We start from the raw sequence: 27,323 nt of genomic DNA on the forward strand, positions 1-27,323 counted from the left end.
AGCCTCAAATATATATATTAAATAAAAGATGAAATTGCAATATACGCAGGCAGTTAGCGTCGCTACTCTTGGGTGAAGTGAACTCAGATAATTTGTGTATATATAAAAGTTGAGGCCCCACTATCATCCTGAAGTAGTTTAAAATATACTTTTGTTGGAATCAGTTAAAATTGAAGTTTGAGTCTCTCCTGGGAAAAGTGCGAATTCTGTTGGATTTGAATAGTTGAAATTGTGATGTGCTAAGCAAAGTGAATTGATTCTTAACTATTGGAATTTTAATTACTGAAATAGTGAAATAATCAAGTGCGTATAAAGGGAGGAGTAACTTAAGGACTTTTTTCTGCTGCGAGATTGAAGGATACATTCAAAATGGTTTGTATTTATTCACATTTGATAGTAATAAGAAAGTGGTATTTAGTGAAATATATTCTGTGAATAAAGAGAAAGTATTACAGTTCTCCATTTTGTGGAATTCGTAAACCATCATAAATTAATATCATAAAGATAAGATTCAATCAAATCGGTTGATAAAAATTGTTATTTTGATTATATTATGTTCGAAACTTTTTTGGAGAAAGTGATTAAGCTTTTATTCAATTCACGTCATGTAGGTGTGGTGTTATATCGTGATATTGATGACTTATACGTAACTTATGCATACTCCCCTGTGTTTATCAGGTGCTAAGATATGGAAGTTAAGAAAGCATGCTAAATGCGTGCATTGTCATTGTATGTAACAAGCGCTTGCAGTTGGAATTCAAATGGACAATTACTGCTAATTAGATTTCAGGGCTTGTAAGATTGTGTAATGTTCAACATTGAAATAGGAAATTATATGTCAGAAGAATATTTGAAGGATAACCCCATGATGAGGACATTAAAAAATTAGTAGGAAGTGAGGTGAAATGGTTTAATTTATAAATTGTTTTAAGGAAACCCCCTTGAGGTCTTTTCACTCATTAGATGCGGGCATGGCAAAATACCCTGGCTAGTGCTATTTCGGTTGATAATTTCTTCAAACTCCGAGGCGCTGAACTTCATATGAAGCAGTGAGTTTGAAACAAAAGTTTGTAGCAAGGGAATGGCCGGGCTCCATACAATTCAACTTAGGACTGCCACCGGTTAAATACCAGTTCACATCAGGAGCCGCTACCATTTAACTCTACCTAAATAGTCCTTTCATAGACGCATAAATGAATGCAGATTCCCCGTCCGAACACGAGAGTCCTTGGGGTTTTACGTGAGTGCCTGTCTCGTGGACTTAATCCCACGGTCTTCTTAAGACACGGATTGATTTTGTGACCACAATCAAAGCCCCGCCGCAGCAAGCTACGACGGTACCAGTCTATACCGAGTGCATGGCTCAGCATTCATACTGGTGGATGCAAGACCTACCAAAAGCAGTACGGCAACCGTGTTGAAACGCAACAATACGCTGAGACCCGAAGGTCTCTGTTCATTTGAACACAACCACAAACCCCATGAAGCTCCCACTAGGGGACCAACCGCAAACAACCGGGCTGGACGCACCTATAACAGGAATTCTCGTGAAGTTACTGAGTCCAGAGGCTATCCCGGTTCCCATTGGTATCAGTATACCCCTGGTAAGGTTTCGTGACTATTGCCACTTTAGAAGAGTCCCCGTGCAGACTCGGGTCTGATCGCCCTAATTAGGTCTTTGGAGCATTCGCCTCCTGCATCATGGCCGGAAAGCCAAAGCGATACAGCGTCTCCCGGTCCCACCACTATGAAGGTTCTCCTCGGCCACTTGGTTTTGGATCGGCCGACAGGGTCATCGCCCCGTATTCCTCCCCGCCACCTCTGAGCACACCCGATCCGAGCAAGAAAAGATAGAATGCAAGGAAAATGACTGAGATTAAGAAGTTTAATTGACTGCATTGCTATTATTTTTGATATTGATCTTATTCGCTAAAAGTCTGAACTAAATCAAAACTAATTTCTGATTTGAAACGCCATCGAATTTAAACCTTGTCACTAACAAACTCCTTACACCATCTTTTGCATTATCCGAAGCCCTTTTTTTGTCAGGCTGAACATAGAAGTTTGAGAAAATGATTTGCCTAGACTATGAGGCAACTGGTAATAAGCTTTAAGTCTCAGAAATGATACCTACCTTAAGTCAAACTCTAGTATTTTTCTATAAAATGAAATTTCAAAATGTATTGAGGGCGCTCTGGAATGTGATGTGAATTTTAAAGTCATAAATCTATAGCTTCCGAAATTCTGAACAATCGTTTCCTATTTGATTGGTGATATACCTCACCGTCTTCTTCTACATTCATTCATAGGAGTAGAAGATTCTTCGTGTTTTGTCAGTGCTGTAAAACAGAAGATCATCATCATCAACGGCGCAACAACCGGTATCCGGTCTAGGCCTGCCTTAATAAGGAACTCCAGACATCCCGGTTTTGCGCGGAGGTCCACCAATTCGATATCCCTAAAAGCTGTCTGGCGTCCTGAACCACGCCATCGCTCCATGTTAGGTAGGGTCTGCCTCGTCTTCTTTTTCTACCATAGATATTGCCCTTATAGACTTTCCTGGTGGGATCATCATAAGTGACCAGCACACCGTAACCTATTGAGCCGGATTTTATCCACAACCGGACGGTCATGGTATCGCTCATAGATTTCATCACTGTGTAGGCTACGGAATCGTCCATCCTCATGTAGGGGGCCAAACATTTTTCGGAGCATTCTTCTCTCGAACGCGGCCAAGAGTTCGCAACCTTTCTTGCTAAGAACCCAAGTTTCCGAGGAATACATGAGGACTGGCAAGATCATAGTCTTGTACAGTAAGAGCTTTGACCCTATGGTGAGACGTTTTGAGCGGAACAGTTTTTGTAAGTTGAAATAGGATTTGATGGCTGAGAACCGTGCGCGGTTATCGGTTGTGATTTTCAACCCTAGATAGGAGAAACTGTGAACGGTCTCAAAGTTGTATTCTCCTATCCTTATTCTTCCTGTTTGACCAGTGCGGTTTGATGTTGTTGGTTGGTTGTTTTTCGGGGTTGACGTTGCCTTCATATATTTTGTCCTGCCCTCATTGATGCATAGCCCGAGATCTCGCGCTAATCGCCGCCGGCTCGATCTGGATGAAGGCAGTTTGTACGTCTCGGGTCGTTCTTTCCATGATGTCGATATCGTCAGCATAGGCCAGTAGTTGGGTGGACTTAAAGAGGATCGTACCTCTTGCATTTACCTCAGCATCACGGATCACTTTCTCGAAGGCCAGGTTAAAGAGGACGCATGATAGGGCATCCCCTTGTCGTGGGCCGTTGTTGATGTCGAATGGTCTTGAGAGTGATCCTGCTATTTTTATCTGACCTCGCACATTGGTCTGGGTCAGCCTAGTCAGTCTTATTAATTTCGTGGGGATACCGAATTCTCTCATGGCCGTGTACAATTTTACCCTGGCTATGCTATCATAGGCGGATTTAAAGTCGATGATAGAACAGAAGATAATCATTGATAATCCTAAACCGCAGCATATTTGAACGTGTGCTTAACCCCGAAATTTAATTTGCTTCGCTGAGGAACTTGCAGTTTATGTTATTAGGCAAGTTATTCTTTATATTGTAAATCATTTGGCTTTACTCTGTTGGATCGTCTCATTATATGAGAAATATCAGTAAATTTTCTGGCTCTGCTATTTTCATGTCAGTATAACCGTTGACCGTGCTTAATTGCTCGTTCTTTGATGACTCCACCAACCAGCTGTATTTCCAGGTCCCTATGTAGATCTCCATTGCGAATGAATTAGGGAGCGTCTACTATGGTTCTTAGCACTTTATCCAGGAACATTTATATGATATTCACGTTTGATTTTCTGGCACAGCCGCAAAGCTTAGTGCTGTTTGTCCATATGGACCTTAGGATCTGCTTGCAAATTAGCAACTGGTTGTCAACGCTCAGCTGGGAATTCCTTCCCAAGAATCTCACTCGCCGTGGCACGCTTTCAACGTTTACGAGGAGTTAAGCTGGATTCTGTTTTTTGTTAGTGAAGATAATGTACATTGATTTGGTTTCGTTTAATTTCATTTTCCATTTCTTAGGCCATTTTGCAATATGGTCAATAGCTGTAACTTTATTTTTGCTTTGTTAACAGTTTTTGGTAGTTTTTTTAGACATCCGTAAATGTCACTATTTGGCTTCACAGCAAGGGCTACCTTTGATGTACAGAAGAAGCTGTGTTGGGTCCAAGACACTGCCCTGCGGTACACTAGCAGCATATGATTTTAAGTTATCAATGTATTCTTCCGGGAGGTCATCATCTTTATTAACGGCGCAACAACCGGTAGGCCTGCTGAGGAAGGAGTTCCAGATACCCCGGTTTTGTGCCAATTCGATCCCTAAAAGCTGTCTGGCGTCCTGACCTATACCATCGCTTTATCTCAGGCACGGTCCGCCTCGTCTTCTTTCTCTTCCATAAATATTGCCCTTATAGGCTAGATCATCCTCATCCCTACCGATTAGATGACCCGTCACCGCAACTTGTTGAGTCGGATTTTATCCATAATCAGACGGTCGTAGAATTGTTCATAGATTTCGTCGTTATGTAATCTATGGAATCGTCCATCCTCAAGTAGAGGGCCAAAAATTCTTCGGAAGATTCTTCTCCCGAACGTGACCAAGAGTTCGCAATTTTTTTTGCTAAAAGTCAGGTCTCCGAGCAATACATAAAGACTGGCAAGGTCATTAGTCTAAGTAAGAGCTTTGACCCTAAGGTGAGACGTTTCAAGCGAAATAGTTTTTGTAAGCAGAAATACCCTCTGTTGGGAACCTATCTCTCCTATCTCATTCCTATCTTTATTATTTTCGTTTGATTAGTGCCATTCGATGTTGCTCGTTCTTTCCGCTGACGTTGCCACCACACATTTCGTCTTGTCCTCATTAATGTGTAGCCTGAGATCTCGCGCAGCCTACTCGATCTGGATGAAGGTAGACTATACATCCCGGATTGTCCTTCCCATAATGCCTATATCGTCAACTTAGGTTAGTAGTTAGGTGGACTCGAAGAGGATGGTTCCTCTAGCATTCACATCTGCATCGCGGATCACTTTCTCGAGGGCCAGATTATGTGTTTGTTTATATTCATCGTCAAACCAGCCGTTCCGACTGTTCTTGCGGCTGGGGCCAAGTATGTTTGTGGCTATGTCAATGATAACGCTCTTGAGGTGGTTGTGGAGATCATTTGTTGATGCCTTATCTCCAGGACGTTTGTTAACTGCGGGCTGTTGGTGTTGGTTCTGAGAGGTCTCTATGAAACCAATAGAAAATCCCTTGGTGTGACACCTTATCAAACGCCTATCAATCTAATGTCGGATCTATCCGGAATGCGTCTATTTTTACCTAACTACCTCAATCTCCAATACTCATCTGGCAGCGAGCGGTGTCCTCAGTCTTTGGAATCCCTTTTCATTGGAGGCATGTCAGGATTCAAAATTCCAATTAGCAGCATCTTTTTATTTGGATAAGGGAGCAAACATTCGATGATAGCTATGGAACGGATACCTAGAAATAAAACTGGGGACGGAGCAGGAAACGGGTGAGGAAATTATGATGCAGGCCTTTGAATATTCAGTCCCCTAGGCTCTTGGGAGTATTGAGTAGTGGCATTGAATATTAAAAGTAACCAGAAGCAAGTAGAACTGGTTCTGTGGAAAGACCCGTCCATAAAAGTTCGATTTATCGCATATTTTGCCCATGTGGATAACAATCCCCGCAATTCGAAGTACATCCCTAAATGAGGCAAGTGTGGCCAAAAATATCCTAAAAGAAGTAACTCCGATTACTTGAGGCAGACCTTTCCGAAATGTGTTTACATCACCTTCATTCGCAAGAACTGTATCCAATTAGGCAGGAGCATCTGATAGATTGCCTTCCCTTGCATTTGTTCTCTGCTACCCCATTCACAGTGAAAGTTAAACCAGGACTTTCCGCTACAACAGCCCAGCGCTCTATCCACTTGATGTACACGCCCACACAAAGCCCCTGGCAGTCTGACTCGCAGTGCATTGTGTGGCCTGTCGACCGCATACCCATATCGCTGCACTACCAGTCGAATCTGTAAAGCGTACGCCTCCGTGACGACTCCTATAGAGTTTCCCATTGACGGCAATTTTTACTTCAGATTCGAAGGTCTGCTCGAGTAAATCCTGATCGACCCCGTCATGATTGAGGTTTATTTGAACAAACCTGTCCGTCTGTCTGTCTGTTACACGCGCTTTTCTCATTGTATCTATCGATATGAAATCGATAGAAAGGCGCCAACTTTAAATTCTCATATTTGCAGTGAATTACATTGCAGCACGTTGAACTAAAACAAGGGGAACCTACACCTAAAAGAATGGTAAAATTTTTATTTTACCAAATATAGCCATGACAGCCAGCTGGCTGGAATCGCTATGAACAGGCACAGAAAGCCCTAAAGAAGAGCATAAGATGGTCTAAACGAACATTATGAAGACGTTTTTGCGAAGAGACCAATTCCCTTGAGACAATCTAAAAACTGAAGCGGATTATTGTTAAAGAACGTAGTTAGAAGCTGTGTTATCTACACAAAAAGCGATGAAGAAACGACAAACCATTTGCATGAAATGTACTTCCCAGGTAGCATTCAAAATTTAATCTCTCTTAATGAAGCGAGTAAAATGGGCATTTAACTCGTTCCGTCGTGCAGGTCCGGATGGCATCATTCCTGCGCTAGTAATAGAGGGAATGGATGCCCTGGGTCTACATATTCGAAATGCACACGTTTATATTCCAATTAACTGGCGTGATGTGAAGGTGATATTTATTCCCATTTATTTCCACCGATCAATCTAACGTCCTTTCTACTAAAAGGACTAGAAAGACTAGTAGATCGGTTCATAAGGGACCCATTCTTAAGTAGCCACTTCACCATAGGAAACACGCCTACCAGAAAGGCAAATCCACGGAGACACCACTCCATGAACTCATGGCAAAAATTGAAAAGGCAATATCCGAAAAGAATACGCCTTAGGCTCATTCGTAGCCATCGAAGTTGCCTTCAATTATGCCTCATTCGCGGCGATTCGTGATGCGGCAAGACATCATGGAATCAAACCCCCGCTAATCAGTTCATCCTTCACATGCCAGAGTGGAGAAAAATCCACATATTGGTTGGATGAAAGTCTATTGAGGCAGGATATCTTAGGGGCTGCCCACAGGGAGGAGTTCTCTCTCCGCTGCTATGGCTGCTGATAATGAAAATTCTGATGTGGCTTCTGGAGGATAAAAAAGTTTTCGCGCAAGCAGATCTAGCCGTATTAATTCCCGGCAAATTTGCGGACACAATATGTGACCCCTTGAATGCAACTCAGCATGAAATCCCAAAGTGCCTCTGCAATGGACTCACGGCGAACACCAGGAAGACTGGACTAGTTATGTTCACTAGGAAGGTCAGATAGGGCAGCTATAGCTACCCACCTGCTCTTAATGTGCGAGGCCAGATAAAAGCAGCAGGATCACTCTCAAGACCATTCGACATCAACAATGGTCTACGACAAGGGGATGCCCTATAATGCGTCCTCTTTAACCTGGCCCTCGAGAAAGTGATCCGTGATGCTGAGGTAAATGCAAGAGGTACGATCCTCTTTAAGTCCACCCAACTACTGGCCTATGCTGACGATATTGACATCATGGAGGGAACGACCCGATACGAACAAACTGCATTCATCCAGATCAAGCAGGCGGCAATTGGCGCGAGATCTTGGGCTGCACATCAATGAAAGCATGACAAAGTATATAGTGGCAACGTTAGTATCGAAAACCAATCAACCAACAAAATCAACCTTCACTGGTCAAACGGGAAGAATAAAGACAGGAGACTGCAACTTTGCGATCGTTGATAATTTCTCCTATCTAGGGTCGAAAATTACAACCGATAACAGATACCATAGGGCCAAAGCTCTTACTGTACAAGGCAATGATCTTGTCAGTTCTCGCAAAATCGGGATGTCTGGAGTTCCTTATTAAAGCAGGCCTAGACCGGATACCGGTTGTTGCGCCGCTGATGAAGGAAATAGTCAGTCTCACCATGCTTCCAACTCAGCCATACACCGAAGTTGCCAATGAGCCGCGCAGTCTATGTGCATTTAGTTTCATTTTGCTAAGAGAGTTGCCACTCATCCAAGCTGCGTTGACGTTCTTCACGAGCAACTCTTGCGCTTGTATATGGCTTGACGCTCTTTAGCAAAAAGGTATCGCCTCCCGTTGTTCACCCTCACAACGTCCCATACACAGAAATACCGCCAGGGTGGCGCACACCGAGACTATGTGTTAACCACTTCGAAGGCAATGTATTGATGGTCACTTGTCAATAAGTCTTCCAGAACTCATCACCCGTCCATCAGCGACATTAGTGACTTCGACGCAAAGATTACGTCTGGAATGTTACCGTCGCAGCCTAGGCGGCGGAACGATGGGGTGGACCCTGTGTTTAAAACTATCAGTCCTATTCTCGCCGCCCTTTCGTTTCTCCCTGGAATCTGAAGTCAAGTTACCTTCGACCAGGATCTGCTCTCTCTGCGCCCAAGATAACATCCTCCAAAGCATCAAATATGCGTCGAAAGTTCGAGTATCAGTCCTTGTTTCGGTACTGCGCACTGATGAGCACTATATCAGCTTAGGTATCTGCAGCGAACTGCGCTAGCAGCTCGTGATCGGTTTCACTCGGGTCCATATTGATTTGTAGAATGCGAATCATGTTGACCTCGTCCTAGTTCTTTCCAGTTCTGCTCTGAAGATTGAACACCTTCCTGAGCCTGCAGTGTGTTCAAAGTTCTCATTAGATGCACCACGTCCCTGCATATGACACAGCCCTATGCTGGAATGGACCGTAACGCCCGCTACATAGGACGCAGCCCTCCTTTTCGTTGCAGGCGTTCGCTTTATGGCCAGCCTGACCGCATTTGCGACATGTTGCCCTTCTGTCAGGTTCCCAACAAATTGTATGTGTCTGTCCATAATTCGAATATCTCCAATATTTGGTTGGAGTGGCCCAGATTCGTATTCTACACACTACCCAATCAATTCTAATTTTTCCCCTGTTTAGAAGCTTCCTCGGGTATTGCTCTATATCGTGTTTTTGGCCTCGGAATACCAATCCGGACATTGGTTACCTACGGGCATTCGTGTCTGATGGCCTCTTCCACCTCGTTCCTTTCTATGAGGCAGTGAAGGTCTCGGATTTCCAGAGAGCACGTGGGTTTCAGACTGGAAATCAGAGCTTTCTCTCCCAGATACCCCTTGACTGCTTCACGGAACGCAAATTTTTTTGTTGTCCTCGGGCTTAATTTGACTTGAACTCCAGCACTCTTCGTTTTGCGAATGGAAGACACTTCTTTCTGCTCCGCAATTTTTGAGCTTGATCTTAAAATGGATTTTACTGAAGACTTCAGCAAAGATCTTACCTTCCGTTGGCTTAATAAGCACAGGGGTTCTAGTCTTCCTTCTTTTCTTTTGGTGCTCCATACTTCGTGTCCTCCTTAATTTTAAGCAGAGATTTTTCTGATGACGCAACCTATTGTTGCCTCTTGTCCCTCTTCGACTTCTTCTTTTGAGCCCTAGAGAGTGCCTGATTGAAGTCTCCTTTAAGTATCCCTCCCTCCTTTCATTTTTTTCCCAATTCGCTCTGCGACGGGCTGAAGTGTTGCGAGGTGTTGTCATCGGAAGGCTTTGTTGTTTCTGCTTCCTGCGGGTTTTCTCTTACTCTCCATGTCCGATGGATTGTTGTCAACCACGGGTTTGAGTAGCTTTATAAACTGGTACCACTCCTTGATGATGTCGAAAAAAAACGGATTGGCGGTAGTTTTGACAGTTGATCAGAAAGGACCTGTGGGGTTCCGTCGGTTGCTTCTGACGGCTGAGCTCCTTCACCATTGTTGGCATTGCCATTAGTGTTTATTGCTCCTACCGACTCCGCTGTTCGCTGGCGGTGCGACTGGGCTTGATTGCTTTGGATTATTGAACCGACCTTAGCTTCCATCTCCTCCTGCAGTCCTCAAGAAGGGAGTCTTTGAGAGAGGAGAGAGAGGAGTTCTAACTCCGCTGTTATGGCTACTGGTAATGGATTCCCTGCTATGCCCCTGGAAGACAAAAAAGTTTCCTCGCAAGCATTTGCGTTCCTGGAAATATTTGAAACCGAAACAAGGGTGGCTTGGTAGGCTGGATGGTGAATATCGGATACATGAACAGCATTGGCCTAAAAAACTTTTCATTGACACAGACAAAATAATTTGCTTCCTATTTGGCTTTATTCGTGGTCCCGACATTAACCTTTCCTTTTTTGTGTGCGAACAACTGCAACCCAGACAAAATGCCAATTATCAAGTATCTAAACCAAATTATCATCAAATCACTGACAAAAATGTCGAAACGGACCAAATGGAAATTCATAGCCTAAAAGTACAAAGTGTAACTCATTTCGAGTTGCTGGCTTAAATCTTTCATTTTTTCCCTGGGAATTTCGATTGTTGGTTATTTTCCACTCAAAGCTATTTGTTAGATTTTTACTCAAATTAATGGATACTTGGAGTGAAGTGAAAGGTGAATAAGCCTAATTGTGTATTATTCTCCAGAAGTAATAATCTGATATGCGTAAATTGTATCAAAGCTGTTTGTAAAGGAAATATACCAAATCAAATTTATGTAGGAATTTGTGCGTTGAAATAATGGTGACGAAAGGTGACCATTCGTGTTTCTTTTCAATTCATATTATATTTATGGCTTAATGTGCTGAATCATATTGAAAACCGAAACAGTTGTATTTCTCTAATGAAGATCTTTCTTTGGAATTGGAATTTTTGGGTAGCTTTCATAATTCAGGTAGGTTGAAAAATAAAACACGCGATCAAGCCAGTTGTTAATTTGGGTTTGAAGGATTTTATATAATTCATCATATACCATATGATATATGAAATGATATATACTGATATTTCAATCGACCTATTATATCTATGTTAGCTTTACTCCTAGTTTTATAAAGAACAAATACGCAAACAGAGTGGCGAAATGACAAGCTACTAAAGATCGAGGACCTAATTTTTTTACTAAAAGAATTTTTCTCTTCAGTTTTGGATGGACTAAATAAATTGGATAAATAAATACATAATTGCTATATACAGTAGGAAAAAAAAACAAGATTTTATCAGGAAATATTTCCACCAGCATTTCGAGATAATTTGTTTTTAAATACCTTCCTCCAATCCCTATTCTACTCACTTTGACTTTCTTTCCAACTCGCATTCAAGCAAAAAAGTAGAAACTTTAATTGAAAGCAATCATAGCCCATGGTATCTGTAACGGTCTTCCTTTATCTTGGCTTGGTCATTAAAAGACCCTACTGTCTATAACAACAGTACATCTATCTAAACTAGATTTGGTTGCGAAACTAGCTGCCTTGTAAAAAGCACACAAAACTCGGCTGTGTTGAATACAAGAGAGAGGGTTTCTGGCGTGGCTTTGCACCATCTACTTAACATCATTAAATAGAAACACATTCGCTTTCATTCGCCCGCCAAAATGGACTACCAGTTACAGGTGTAATAGTAAAATTATTCATGGTTTTACAATGGCAACAACAACGGGTCCGGGTGAAGGAACCAATAAAGTGAGTTTTCGCGAAATGGAAATGAGACTTCCGAAAGTATCTTATATTCTTATGTACATATGGAGATAGATTGGTGTCAAACTGATATAACAATGCTTTCAGGGTGATGAATAACAAACAAATAAGATTTTAAGTGCTAACAAAACACTGTTTACGGACGGTGATGGATGGTTTGTTGCAAAGAAAGTGATCGCAGTTAATTTTATGAAAATTTTTGACGTAGGTGCGAAATTTCTTGGTTACTTAGCACATCTGATGATTATTCATTTATTAAATATAGGTTGTGGCGAATCAGCCGTCTGCGATGAATGTTTTGGCTTTGCGTTAATGCTTTAAATCTAATTGTGGCGGATTTTCTGCATATCCGAGTTACCTTACCATCCAAGCTTACTGATCAAACCACAAATGTAACTAAGGAAAACCCATGTAGATTAGGGTTTTCCTACACAGGTTATTTCTGATCAATTGAGCGAAACTGTATTTCGAAATTGTAATTCGCAACTGCAGATCATAAAATTTGTATTACTTATGAGCCCACATACTTCCAATATTTACCGACATGAATCATTCGTGTGTGTGATGGTTTATTTATTGGACCCAATCCGCAATCTGAAGTATATTAAGTGAAAGTGATATATTTGATCAAGTAACAGAAACAAATTGAATATCTCAGATATACATCAATTACTTCAATCAAAATATATCTCCTTGAATATGCACGATTACCATCGGCAAATGAAATGTCGGTTTCTTCAAGAGTCTCCAGTTTGCCTGGTATGTAATTTGCAATCGATATCATTTTCATATCTAATTTTATAATATGTTTTGTTAAATGGCATATTCAATCTTGTAAATCATCATCTCCATGCATTTAATTCAATAGATATTCACTTGAGTTATAATATGCAAACATGGAGCTCTTTTTCTATAACAATATCTTGCAAGAAATGTTTTGACAGTCATCAAAGAGGGATTACTTGACTGGTTATGAGTAAATTCACAAGTGAAGTGAATGATCCCATGGAGGATACACAATAACCAGATATTGGCCATTGAATAATAGTAGCAATTTTGCAATCTATATCGAATATAAATATCTTTTGCGGCTAATTGGATAGTCGTTAAATGCTCAAAGGTTTTTTTTTTCGGGTTATGAGATATTCTCCAAACTATTGTGAGTACTCCGCATTTCAAATTAAGTTCAAAGTTCCTTCGTTGTGGAGACCACATGGGCATTAGCGCCTGTGAATTGTAATTTTACAGAAGCAAGGAAATGCTTACCTTGAATGTTCTAGTCGATTTCCGCCGTAACATGGACAGGTGTAACCAAATAACCAAGCCCTGGTTACAGAGACGGCAAAGGGTCTTTCATATCAGCTTATCGTGCGGTTCAAGGGTTAAACCTTTCAAATCTGTATCAAATAAATGATGTTATAGTTGGAAGCAGCAATTATAGAAAGATACTTCCACAGGAGGTTGTAGCACTACAAACGATTCGCACCCAATAAAATGATTTCGCTCTCTTCCTCCTCTTACTCCATAAGGCCAACATGAGGTAGTATTTCCTGTGAAGGGCTCTGGTTTAGATTAGTAATTCCATGTTTTGCGTCCATTGCACTTTCAAAGTGCGATTCAATAGGTACTGACTGTTTTGTTTTACTACTGTTGCGGCGTTTATTGCGATTCAATGTTGATCAGACCGCAACATCTCTCCGATTAGATTGTACGGCTTTATGTGTATCTTCAAAACGTTTTGCAACTTTCTTCGCTACTCGATGAACTTGAATATAATGTGGTTGGAGTTCTCAGATGTAACGATACATATATGTAGTCAGGAGATTCATTACAAATATTCTCTATAACTGCCGTCCCGCTTAAGTGTGTAGCATGATGGTTTATTTAACCATACTGCTGTTGATTGATTGATGGTCGCTTGTCGAGAAGTCTTCCAGAACTCGGCCCCTGCCCAGTTTCTCTCTTGAGTCTGGGTGAAACATGCCCCATTCAAGTGCCCTGGCATTGAAGTCACCCCCGACCAGGATCTGCTCTTCTGTACCCAAGATAGCGTCCTCCCGAGTATCAAGCCTGTGTCGAAAGTTCGGCATTTTCTCATACTGCGTAAGACAGGCCCTAGAAAACGTTATCCCTAAACACTGAATCCAGATAAAGCCGTCCTCTTGGCTTTGGGCAAGAATCTTAAGGAGGGTGCCATTCCAAGCCCAGAGAGTCCTTGTTTCGGTACTGCTCACTGATGAGCACTAAATCAGCTTTAGCCTCCGCAATGAACTGCGTTAGCTACTCGTGAGCGGTTGCACTCGGGTGCATATTGGTTTGTAGGATGCAAATCATGTTTACCGCGTCTTAGTTCTTTTCAGTTCTGCTCTGAAGACAGGACACGGCCGCGAGCCCGCAGTGCGCGCAATGTTCTCGTCAGATGTGCCACGGTCCCTGCATAGGGCGGAGCTTTCCTTTTCGTTGCAGCTGTTAGCTTTGTAGCCTGCCTGACCGCATTTGCGGCCTGTTGTCCTTCTGTCAGGTCCCCAACAACAAGTTGCAGACGTGTGCCTATAACATTTGGTCATTTGGTTGGGGTGGCCCGGATTCGTATCCTACACACTATTCAACCAGTTCTGATTTTTCCGATGTTTAGAAGCTTCGATTCGCAACTTTCATTTCAGTTCAGTTTTTGGCCTTAGGAGTTCGCAGAAGTGATACCAATCCGGACATTGATTACCTCTGGATATTCGCGCTTGACGACCTCTTCTACCTCGTTGCTCTCTGTGAGGCAGTCAAGGTCTCGGATTTCTACAGAGTATGTGGGTTGCAGGCCAGAAACTAAAACTTTCTCTCCCAGAACCCCTTGACTGCTTCACAGAACGTAAATTTATTTGTTGTCCTCGAACCTAATTCGACTAAAACTCGATCACCCTTCGTTTTTCGAATGGAAGACATTTCTGCTTTGCTATTTTCGATTGAGGACATCGGTGAAAATCTTGCCTTCCGTCGACTTAATAAGCAAAGCTGATAGTGTAGCCCTCCTTCGTCTCCCCACCTTTTCTTTTGGTGCTCCATCCTTCATGCCCGTCCTAATTTTAAGTGAAGGTTTTTCTGATTACGCTTCGTGCTGTTATCTTTTGTCCCTACTTGCCTTTTTCTTTTGAGCCCTGGAGAGTGAAGTCTCCTTCAGATGCTCCTCCTCCTTTGGTTTTTGCCCCAGTTTGCTCTGCAATGGGCTGTCTGTGTTCCGTTTGACACACGCAGTGTTCTCATCGGAAGGCACGGTTGTTTCTCCGTCCCGCGGATCTCCTCTTACTCCCCATGTCTGCTTATAATACAAAATTCTGTCCAGGAGCTTCTCCAGCTCCATCAGCCCGTTTTTTCCCCTTTACTGACGTTTCTTTGGAGGATAGCCGCAAATCGTATACGCTACACAACTACCACGCATTTCTTAATAAGTCGTTCCTCCTCATCTTTTTTTACCCAGAGTAGTCGACAGTGCTCTTATTCAGCTTATATTCGAAACCACCTGATTAGTTTCAGCAGTTTTCACTGTGCTTCTTTCTGCAAATATAGCACTGCCTGGTGCAACCTGCGAGTCTTCGTCGACTACTAAAAACTATTCACTGGGAAGCAGAAATGATTTCGCTCTTGTTTGGAGGAACAGTCTGTATCTGCATGTAATGGAGACTAGCCATTTGAACCAGGAGAGGATTTAATATTGTTAATCAGGATAATCGATTATGAAGTCATTATTGTTAGTGGTAACTTTTGATGCAGATCGGCGAAATGGTAAATTTCTCTTTGCCACAGAATGCGTTCGGTTTTGGGGGATTTTTCATAGAGTCGGACCTTCCGCATCACATTCTCCAAAGGCTGGATGACCATATGCCACTTAATTCAATACATTTTCTTTCAGCCAGTTTTCCGGGGATCCGCATTTAGGAAGGAGGGGACGTGTGGGATGTAGTCCTGCGCTCGTTATAAATGAAGGCGGATCATTCAGGAGGCCATTGATAGAAATCGGTTTTTAGTGCCTAGGAGGATAGTATGCAAAAGGAGGTTGGGAGGTGAAATGCAGTTATGTACAAAGTGCCGGACTACGGTTCTCTAACAAGCTGCATTACCTTTTCCTAGAACTACTTGACACATCACACGGGCAAAACCTACTTATGGAGGAGCACATAACTCATTGTTCAAAAGGCCTAAGTTAGCTTGTCGCCTTTCCAATTCCTGAGTGCAATGTGCCCCTCCACATATTCAAACTGTGCAACATGGCTTTAAATAAGGTGACAATAACCCTCCAGTATTTTATGGAAGAAAAAAGCTTGGTAGGCATCATTAAGCACTTTCTTACAATTCTTGGCAACCCTCAGGGCACGTACCACGTTAGTCCATCTTGATTTCATGAGCTCTTCTGGCAGATTCTCTGCTATGTCTAACACAATGAGAGGAGAGTTCACCGACGGTGTCCTTTGATTTTGCGTATCTACTAGGCCTTGCCAACGAAGGGAAAATATCTGCTTCCAAACACGCATTGACAGGGCTGAGTAGCGAGTCCGGCATATGCATAAATACAAGGTAGAGACATTTTTGTCCTTCATTGAAGGGACTACCTCTCCAACAATTTTTACAGTGCTAAATAGGAGGTCTGCAGTACAAGCCTTTACTTCGATAAGGTCGGTTATGTTATAGGATGTAGGAAAAAGTGTCTGTACCAATTCTGTTAGGATAATCGGTGGATTTAGACTTTTTTGGGTATTCAACTTATATCCAAGGCTTCATGAACTTCTGTTAATGTCACTCAAGACAACTCAAGTTGAAACTAGTAGTGCGCTTTTTACTTATTAATTATATATGAAGTTCCTTATTCGTTGTTTGGTATTCTAAGAGTTACCCCATCTTGGCCCCTCGTTGAAAACTGAAGGAATTTCCTCATAAACAAGCAGCTTTAGTCGCCTAAAAGTAGTCAGGAAAATTTTCGCGCCGCAATCTCCATACGGTTGCTAAGATATAGAAAATCGAGTCATCGTTGAGTTTCCTCGTGCTTTGTGATGGCCCTTCAATTCGGGTCCGGGTCTTGTGATTCAAGGGCTTCTTACAAGAGAGACCCCAAGTTCCTGGATGTTTTTTATGTCGCGGTTATTTTTGCCATTGCCGCTATCAAATTTCTTCCCGTTCTTGGCATATTTTCGAGAAGATTCACTCTTCACATTCACACTCCTTCTACTATACAAGATTGAAATGTAGTTATGCATCATGTTGGCCTGATTTTAGCAGCCAATTTCAGGGCTTTGCTAGAAAGCCCGTCCAATTTTGGAGCTTTATCATTCTCAATTCGTCCAGGGGTGTCTCGTATTTCTTCCTCGCCTAGGATTGTCTTGGAGAACTGTTGGGTGAAAGCTCCAGCGGAATAGCTAGCTATACCAGTTCCTTTACTTGTCTTCGGGCTTAGAATGCTCTCTGCTTCCAATGTCAAGAAAGATGGGCTCGTGGTCACTGTAGGTGTAGAGTTCACTGCAACGAAGTACTGAAGTAAGTCAGATTGATGATCGAGTCTAATCCTTTACATTGAAAAGGAGGCGCGCATTCAACTTTTGTTAGCACAATGTCCAGCTTCGCACGGTTTCAAGTAGGATTTGGCGACCGGTGTTCGTCAATTGCTTTCCTCACTAAAAGGCCCTGGCTGGCAATAATATTAGGAATGTGGTCTCTAGCGTCGAACATCAAGCTATTTATCATCTCTTTATATTGCGCTGTTGCACTAGGAGGTGCTAATAGCTACAAGCTAATAATGACAGTCTGCGCGTCCTCTTCATCCCCTCTATCGCATTCTGTTCTATTCTGCTTAGGTTAAATTTGCCCTTTAGCACCACACATATGTTCCTTCGTCACGTAACCCCTCTGGGTTAATGGGTTCTAATACTGTCTCTTGTTTTTGTTTGTCACTGATGCTTGCTTACTTAACAATTTTACCACCTGGGCCCCGTTCGCCTGATATTTCTACTGCGCTTTCACTTCTGGAAGGATATCGATCAGGATATTTCTGAACATATCCCCCTTTTATTAATGTTTAGGTCTCAATGGAGGAATTACCTACTTTCCGCGGAATTTTCTCCGGCTCAGCTTTTCTCGATAAACTGACGTTTGTCTTCATTACCGGCAATAGAAGTTCACTTGTGCCGTCCTTACTCAGAATCCTGGAGTTGACCCGTACCCAATGTCAGATGTCAGCTGCATTTCTTGTGCAAATTTATTGCTTCATGCTTGGGCGTTATTCTCATCTAGTTCCCTAATATAAGACAGCTTAATGCCCCATATTAAAGCTTCAAAAATTTTAATATATATTCTGCCTCTCCTTGTTAAATTCACAGAATTCGTTTTTCGTTCTTCCAGTTTGTTGTCTTCTTGGTTCATGTTTTGCAACATCAGCGTTAATATTGATCCGGTGACTATCCATATTCCTTGCTCCGCGACGCACTTCAACTAACGTAGGGTAAAGTTGTCCTTGATTTCGTGATTTCAAACTTTAAGTTCTTAAGGATCCGCTGTGGATATTACTCCACTATTATTTCTTATAGCATTAGATCCCCCCATTAGCCAAGTTTCCCAATACTGAGACACTGCGAACATTGTATATCGACGGGACGACCACTTGCTCGCTCTTTAGAACCGGCAATACAATACAATTCACCGTCGAAAATTCGTCGTTCTATATCTATATTCAGTTTGATTTCCGGGTATACTTCCTATAGCCAGTGAGTAGGCGTTTGTTCCCACCCACCCCTCCCGCGCATGATCCTGCCTATCTCCTGATGCGTATATGTGGATGTGCACAAAGAGACGTGACAGATTTGGCTACCTTACACAGTGCCCTGCAGAACCTGCGGCGCTAAGGACGCTAAAGCAAAAGTCACTTCGGGAATAGTATTATCGCAATGAGCACGTGTAATGTTAGAATACTACAGAAATTTAGAACAACGGATCCCATCCTAGTGATTATCCCTAAAGTGCGCATCCCTAGAGAAATTGGTAGAACCTTGTGGCGCTTGGAGGTTCTAGTGTTGAAGTCTCCTTCAACTAGCACTCGCTCTTACATATTTAATTGATCTTATACTATTAGACATCGAGCACTTTCCAAGAAAGCATGCTGTAAAATATTATTGTCACCAACGGGCTCAGTTGACGGTATCTCGGACCCAGATGGTAGCAACGCCAGATGTATCTGAATACCTCAATACTGCTCTCTGAGGAGCAAAAAGTTAGCTGTCCTTTTTCGGTAGGATGTGGATCATTCTGCTTTGGTTGGCTTTGGCTTGTGTTAGCTCGTCTTTGGAGAACTAGCGTTGGCTCGAGCCGAGAAAATGGGTTATTTCGAATTTATTGCAAGCTTAGTCCTGGACAGCTTACAAAATAAATAGCGACCAACAGTTGATAGGGTTTCTAAGTCCTGAATTCCACCTTTTGGTTGCCTTTTCCCCCTGCGTGAAGAGTTCAGTCAGCCAGAAATCTGCCTTATTTGAAAGGCGTTTTTAAGCATTGTAGTAACACGGATAACCAAGGCTTTACCCAATTACCACCAATCTGCTACAAAAGCCTCTCGTCCCTTTGCTGAAACAAACGGGGAATACGACTTCATTTCCAGTTGAATCTAATTTGTTTCCTCTCACGACTATGTTTTACTTCAATTGCTCAGAGCACTGGCTAAGATGAGGTTAACAAACGGAGCTCCTCCACATTGGAAACCTCATTGTGACCCTTCAAAAGCCACAAAAACTGGACCATTAGATCGACAGATGCCATTACCTTGACTCTTTGCATCCAAATGTTCCGGTAACTTAATTTTTTTGTCCTCACAGTTCCCATTCAACAACTTGACTATTTTGATTGGAATCATAACTCGGATTACACAATCTTATATTTTGTTTTCAAAGCTAGTCTGGACGACTGTTCATGTCTAGACGAAATCTTGTTTAGCATCTGGTCAACGCGGTGTAAAATAGCTGTAACAGTGAAAGTAAAAATTGAGCTAACGTAACCTTTTATTGCTGAGAAAGGCAACAAAAGCATCACAGAGGGATTGCAACAAGAAACAAAAACGGGTCAGTAAAGATTAAATGCATTCAAGCTTGCAATTTAGATTTAATTAGCTTGGAAAGCTGCATGAATTTAATGGGTTTTTTGCTGTAAACTACAAAACAGTATCTTTCGTTGGAATTCGGAAGATAGTTTGGAATATATCTAAAAAAAGAAAGATAGTTGTCGCGAGATCTATTATCTAATGTATCTTTGTGTTTTCTTTCAATTACCAATCGATTATCCAACCGCGAAACAATACTTAATCAAGTCAATAGGAAACGATTGTTGAGTTTTGTGGAATGGATCATTGTATCTTATATCTAATTTAGAGAAATTCGTTCAAATTTGAATTAGGGTTGCATCGGGTTTTTATGAGCAACTCAATTAAAAGCCTCAAGTCAATAGTCGAAATCGAAAGACTTAAGGCAGAAACTTGCATGAATAGTTACTTCAATGCAATCTGTTGACCACAAATTAAACTTTCTAAATTGCAGCTGGGAAAAAAGAATAGAAGGTGAAATGGAAGAAGATTGTCTATGTGATATCAAATGCAATTAGGGAGTTTGTCAAATGGCCGGTGTTTAAGAGAACATCTCCTTAGTTGAATATAATCAGTTCAGGAGACATTCAGGTCGCCATATTGTGTGATTCCATGTTGTAGCATTTTTGATCTGTTGATGAATTTCAGTTAATATTCTTTTAATGCAAAAGTTTGGGCTACTGAGTACTAATTAAAAAAATATCTCATAATTTCAGAGATCTTTACTACTCATTCTATTCCTTCTACCACATATACCCGCTGAGAAAGGTCCCAATCGTCAAACGAATCTTGATGACATTGAGCGCGACAATATTCGCAGCGAGAAACTCGCCAAATCAAACAAAAATCAGGACATTTTTGAAGTTCAACAATCACAAGGCTTCCATACAAAAAATTTGGAATACTATCGCCAACAGCTCAAAGAACTAAAAGAGCTCCAAGAGGAACGAGAAAGTATGATCGCCAGCTCCACACCGAAAGCACCCGCATTGGGTGGAGTAGCCTATGCAACTCCATCAGCAATAGCTCACGATTCATATAATTCGAAGTCTTCATCATCGGACCCAGAGAGCGACCATTATAGCCCTCAACCTCTTTATCACCGTGAAAGTAATTACCAAACGCAATACCAGAACGAACCAGTTCAATACACTGCAACTGCCCCAAACTCAAAAATTCAATATCAAGGTGATGATGATACTCCGAAAGGTAATGTAAACATAAACGACCTCAAGTGGAAGAAATCATTAAAACAATGCACAGAAGGTGATTGCTGGCCCCCGTCCAAGGTCGTTCAATCACATCTTCGTGATTATCTTCTGCTTGTTGTATTGATTCGATATGCTGCCGGTACTGAGTTGCAAGTACACATAATTGAAGCAAATCTACTATTTTACAGCCGAACAAGATGAGTCTTCGAAGACCTACTCAGCTCAGCCAGTCATTCCGAGCATTGCGTCATACTTTGAGCAATACCGACAACCACACTATGTCTACGTTCCATCTAATCGCATTCAACCCAAAGCGATTCAGTACTCGCAACATGTTGCGAATGATATTCAGTACGCTGGTACCGCTCCAGGTGGAAGCTACAGCCAACTGAAGAACCCAGCAACACCTGCCACGATCACCTACAGCCACGATGAAGGTGTACAAGATCAGCAACATCCACAACAATACGAAACTGGGAAAGACGGAGTCACTGCCGATGGTGGTGATGAAGAACAGCAGCAGCAACAACAAGAACCCATTCAGCAATCAAACTATCAGTTAACACATAGTGAGGACGCAAACCAACAAGATGGGGGTATTCAGTATGTTCCATATATCGGCCAGGGACCGTAAGTATTGCGATTTATTTTTGATATTATTTGCAAAAAATTTACTTGAGAATTAGAGTCTGATTAGGATGAAGGTAGGAATTTTATCCGACATTATACTTGGCTTAGTTTGACGTGGAGAGCCTGTTACTTGCGGCGTTCGTCGGCTTTAGCGAATCTGAGAATATCTTTCAGTGGGCGCTCTGAGGAGTTCAATTAGCGCTGTAATGCCCCAGCTTAATGCCACAAACTGTTGAGAAAATGACTGTTGTGATAAGACCAAAGAAGCAGGTTCCAGACTGCTCAGATCTTCAGAGCCAGCCTGTAGAAGCAAAGTACCTCTTCCACCCTGCCTGTCTGAGGTCCTCAAAAAATGGTTGACCTAGTGTCTATAGCCTGGCTCCAACTAGAGCTGGACAACTGTAAAGGAAGTGCCCGAGGGTTCCCCCTGTGCTTTGCAGCTTCGGTAATTCGAATTATGGGGTAAGCCAAGCCTAAAGGCATGTTCCCCTATAGGTCAGTGCCCTTTTTTTTTTTTTTTTTTTTTGTGCGTACACGGAGGTGGAAAATCTTAGAAAGACACGTCCGCCGCAGCTCCGCCGCCCGCGGAACAACAGCGGGCGCGTGTGGGATTCACACCCACTAAAAACCACCCCCGGTCTCTCCAGCCCCAGCCCCGCGGGACCACCATTGAGGTATTACTTCGCGGGGTAGGTTTGCTCTTAGGCATTCATCCTTCTCCTATTTGCAGCTTTCCTCCTTCTTTGTTCTTTCAGCAACTCCTCCTGCATTTGGATGATTGCGGAGCTAACCGCAAGCTACTTCTCCTCGGACTCCAGCATCTCAGTAACCAAGCTCTCCGGGGTCCCGCTCCTGCCCAGCACCTGGTTTAAGCTCCTTCTCTCCATCGCAAATCGTGGGCAGTGAAACATCACATGCTCTGGATCCTCCGGTATGCCATCGCATCTGGGACAGTTCGGAAAATCATCCAACCCAAAGCGGTGCAGATACTGCCTGTAGCAACCACCGTGTCCCGTGAGGAACTGGGTAATGTGGTAGTTGGTATCCCCATGTTTTCGCTCAAGCCACACCCTAATGTTGGGAATGAGGCTGTGCGTCCACCGACCTTTCGCAGACTCGTCCCATCTGCGTTGCCAGAGATCAAGCGACTCTGACCTTGCCGCATTTCTACGCTGTGCATGCCCCTCCATATGTCTTGCATTGTACAGGACACTCATTTCTTTGGCCAGAATGTCAACCGGGATCATGCCTGCCACCACCAATACTGCCTCATCTGATGTGGTTCTAAAAGCACTGCAAACCCTCAAAGCCATCCGCCGGTAAACCGAGTTCACCTGCTTCCGTCTCTGAGGTCAGTGCCCTGTGCAGACCGCCACAACCTTGTATGCATTTGCACGCATTTGACACTAGAGCTCTTGCGATAGTGTTTTGTTATAGATGGGCCAAATCCTTTTTGACTTGACGCAGGTGGTGAGCCTCGGCTCGGATCATGTCCCATCGATAGGGTTCCAGTATCGCCAATACTCCGCTTGGAATACACTGGTACTGAGTTTCCGAGATAACTCTCGCACCGACTCCCAGACCATCTTTGATTCGTTGGTGAAGTATACTCTGTCATAACCTTGCAACACACCGGCGGCCTTTCATTCAGCACTGATACGAAAGTCCACAGCCAAGTTTCTCAGGAAGTTCGTGCGTGTGGTATGGGGATGTAGGAGTGCATTAAGAGCCCCGGTAGCACCTGCATACGCGGTTCTTCGGATCATATTAAGCTTTTATTATATTGGTTGCTCATAGCCATACAATAGAGCCTTACGTTAGGATTGGACGTACCACAGCTATATACATCTCATTTCTTTACAAAAGTCTTCTCATTTCGTTACAAAAGTCTTCTTGCAGGCGTAAATGACTATACAGGCCGTCTTAATCCTCAGTTCTATATTCAACTTTCAATTTATCTTCGGATCCAGGATTACACCCATTTACATTGGAGAAAAGAAGCAATTTTTGTTCAATTAACCAAAGAAGGTGGAATTCGGGTTCTCTTGGTTTGGTGGTGAATAGTATCAGTTCCGTTTTGGTTGGATGGTTATGCCGAGTCTGCATCTTGCGGCCCAAAGGCACAACTTTCTCATGTTGTCACTCATAATGGGGGGAAATATCTCTGACACTAGCTTCACCCTCCTGTTGTCCAATACCCGTAAAATTTCGTCCATCGCTCACAACCAGAGCACCAAAGAGATGGCGCCACTCTGGGGCGTGCCTCTGCTAACAACCCCTTCAATCCTATACTGGTCAAGTCTTGTTCGTTCTCTCGTCCTTAAGTGGATGTCCAGGATGGACTCTGGGGTATTCAACGCGAGACTTTAAAGGCAGTTTCAATTGCCTTTTCCGGAGCCCGACCTTTGACCCCAGTTTGTCTGTCGTGCCAATCTTATCAATTTTCGCACTGGAGAGTTTGTTCTTGATTACTTGACTAAACTTCCTCCAGGCGATCCCCTGGTGTCTTTGAAAGGTTTGAAGATCTCTGTGGCGAGATCTAAACTGAGAAGTATCCAAATGTGATTTGAAAAGGATCTCTGGTTAGAGAGACAGACTCTCCAGTTCTCCGCCTTAAGAATTCCATTATCCGTTAGTAGGGTGATATTAGGGACCTCATCCCAACCGTCACAGTTCTCCAAGCTTGATAGATGGTCGATTCTTTTCTCCTTCCACAGTTCCTTGACGGGGCTGACTGGATTCAGGTGGTCGTCCAGTTTCTCGGAGCGGAACACTTTCACCTTGGGGTTCCTCACTCCGAACTGCACTTTGTAGTCTGCCTCTCCCAGTGGCTCCGGGCACTCTCCGTTTACACGTTGCTCGCTTAGGATTCCTCCTCCTCCTTGATAACTATCCACTCCGCCATGGGAATCGTGAAGTTTTGAAAGGCGTATAGATTAGACGAGTTCTAATCCCTGCGGATCCTGGCAACCAGATTGTAGCAACCAGTCTCCTCGGGATCTCGTGGCTTGGCTTGGGCTTTCGGTTTCACGCCCTTCTAAGCGCCGCCGCTCTTAGCGACGTGCAAATCGAGAAAGCCCATGTAATATTGGTTCTTGCGTGCTAGAACGTAGAACCCACGAAATCGAAGCAAGAGATATATCCCATGTGTTTGCTTTTGTCATTCAGGAGACGACTATCTCCGACAGCCTGGCCTCAACACTGGTCGACGCTTGTACCATTAGTTTGTCGCTAGCGAAATTGCATCCGCCTGCGCCACGCGTAAGTGACTCCTGGCCAGGTCGCTGAAGGGTTTAATAGTTTGAGAATCGTCGGAAGGCTGTTGCTGCTTACTTGTCTGCGGAGGTTGCTCTGCTCCGTTCATGTTTTTGTTCGACCTCGTCTTGAAATCGATTGCGTTTGTGAGTGGTGGGCTTCACTTTCTGTTTGTGTGTCAAGCGTTTGTTATCATATTCTGGTACTGGCTCTTGAGCAGGACTTCAGTGGACCTTCTTTTCATAGCCGGTTTCCAGTGACAAACACTCTTGTCAGTTCTTCGCTGATAACTGGTTTGCAGAGGTTGCTTAACGTCCAAATCCTTGCACCCTCTGCTAAGCTTGTGTTTTTAATCGACCTCTTCTTGAGATATATTGCACTTGCAAGCGGTGGGCTTTGCCTTCTGCTCGTCTGTCAGGCATTTGATGTTTCGTTTCTAGGCCGGTGACCGACATTCTTATCACTCCTTGCTTTTCAGGGTGGGATAGTTTCGGGTTAGGAGTACTATGGCTGGTAAACGCTCCCCACACTAACCTTTGGCGTATCTTGTTATACCTTGATCCCCGGGCAGATCCAGAGGCAGAGAGTGCGCAAATTCTTCGTTGAAGAAACCATATCCGGAGTATCTTCGTCCGAGAACTCGGGTTCCGTCACGAATATTTATTTCTCCCGGCAAGAATTCAAATTGCTGCATTCTGCTGCGTAAATCTTTCCAATTTAATTCTTCGGAGTAGTCGCGGATGCCAAATGCTGGCTCTGATTGCAAGATTGCTTATCAGCAATGCTCGAGTGTCAAGTTTCAGCAGCACCTGGTGCCAACTCCATACTAACTGGGTTGATATGCTGTTGCTAATCAATGCTGAGTACGCTGTCCGGCTGCCGGAGCAGATACGCATGGTGCGGTCCCACCATTGTTGTTATTTTTCCGAGAGGTTGGACCTGTTCGAGGAAGTCCTTGCGCCGAATTTGTCTTCCTTGATTGACCCGTCGGTGAAGGGTATTAAATTGGTAATCCCAAAAGTCTCGTGCCCCTTTGTAGACAATTTTTATCTTTTGATAATGATGACAGAGTATGTCTTCTCAAAGACTTCCCCATCAGAGCCACCTGATATTTGCGAAAGGATGCATTCCGTGTGATTGGTCGCCATTCAATGTGCTAATGGCTGTTTTTCATTTCGACTTCAAATTATAGTGTGGGGAAGGGTGTAGATTTAGGATAATTCCTACTACCACCTTTTCCTTTCTCATCTTATTTTGAGAAGGGCTTCCAATATTGAATAAAAATATGGAAATACTCAACTTGATTTACTTTGCTCATTTCAGCTCTCCACACCAGTCTTATGTGACAATGGTTGCCATTCCCCACGCGCACGGTCATAGCACACAATCAATTCGGTTCACACCTTCAGTTGTCACCTATAGTCATTCTGGTCCAGCCTCCGTCACGCCAGTTGTTGGAGGAGTCCATCCTGCAATTCAATATATCCCGACAACATTACCAGCGCAGCCAACTGGACCGCTTCAATATGTGAACAGCAATGATCGGCCTGAACCGGTCCCAACTGTTCAATACACAAGCCAACAACAGGACATTCAATATGCAGACCCTGAACAATCTTCAGCTCGTCCAATTACTCCAGATGGTTCAAAACAATTCAAATTCGCCCCAAAACATCCAGAACGACCAGAGCCCCAGGACGAACAGGCGCAGATTAATCAACAACAGGCTCTTCAATTGAACAAAATCCAGTACCTTACATCGCAGCGAGTCCTTCCTTTGCAGCAACAGTTCCAATACTATCCTCAACCACAAATCAACGTTCAACCACTTCACCAGTTCCAGCCTTACAGGGAACCTAAGAGCTTGCTGGAATCGTATGTGCCAAGCTGGATAGTTATTCAGAGACAACAACAGCAACAACTATTGTTACAACAGCAGCAGTTACTCCAACAACAGCGCTCCCTACACCAACAGTACAACGTTGGGGTAGCACCACAACCCTATCAATACAACACAATTGCATATTCGACGCAGCAACAGCCACTAGGATTCGAAACAACAAATCATATTAAGCGATCAGCAGCGACTTTAAGCAAAGCTAAAGATGAGAAAAAAGATTGAAGATACTTTAATTTCTGCAATGGCGTGTAAATAATGTTATTCTTGTTCTATTGTGCGTAAGTGAATGGGGCAGCAGATTTTCACAAGTATGCTTACAGGGTGCTGTCTTTTTATATCCATCCGTGCTAAGATGTAATTGAAAACTGGCTTTGTTCATAGTGCACTGTTGCATTTGCATTTTTTTTTATCGAAAACGTTCAAAAAAGGTTCATTGATAATCAGGTCTAGATTAAGGTTTTATATAAAAATATTTATGCTTAGTACAAACCTGCTAAATATTAGTGCAGTATTATTAATTGTTATAGAAAACTTTGGACTTTTATAATATAATATGTA

General features: G+C 42.9%; 1 protein-coding gene across 1 annotated transcript; it reads left to right on the plus strand.

Annotated features, from left to right (window-relative positions):
- On the plus strand, nt 1-27,323 carry LOC119654811 (altered inheritance of mitochondria protein 3-like). The gene is made up of 4 exons (XM_038060366.1): nt 1-372; nt 20,486-20,978; nt 21,169-21,610; nt 26,189-27,323. Exons 1-4 carry the CDS (start codon nt 370-372, stop codon nt 26,985-26,987), a joined length of 1,737 nt encoding a protein of 578 aa, XP_037916294.1. The 5' UTR covers nt 1-369; the 3' UTR covers nt 26,988-27,323.

This window comes from Hermetia illucens, chromosome 4 (assembly GCF_905115235.1).
Source record: "Hermetia illucens chromosome 4, iHerIll2.2.curated.20191125, whole genome shotgun sequence".
Lineage (NCBI taxonomy): Eukaryota > Metazoa > Arthropoda > Insecta > Diptera > Stratiomyidae > Hermetia > Hermetia illucens.

Bases quoted from the DNA above. Each gene is read 5' to 3' on its own strand.
- LOC119654811 (XM_038060366.1), top strand. The intron at 20,979-21,168 runs GTAATGTAAACA...ACTATTTTACAG, and splicing joins TGATGATGATACTCCGAAAG to CCGAACAAGATGAGTCTTCG. The intron at 21,611-26,188 runs GTAAGTATTGCG...TGCTCATTTCAG, and splicing joins CCATATATCGGCCAGGGACC to CTCTCCACACCAGTCTTATG.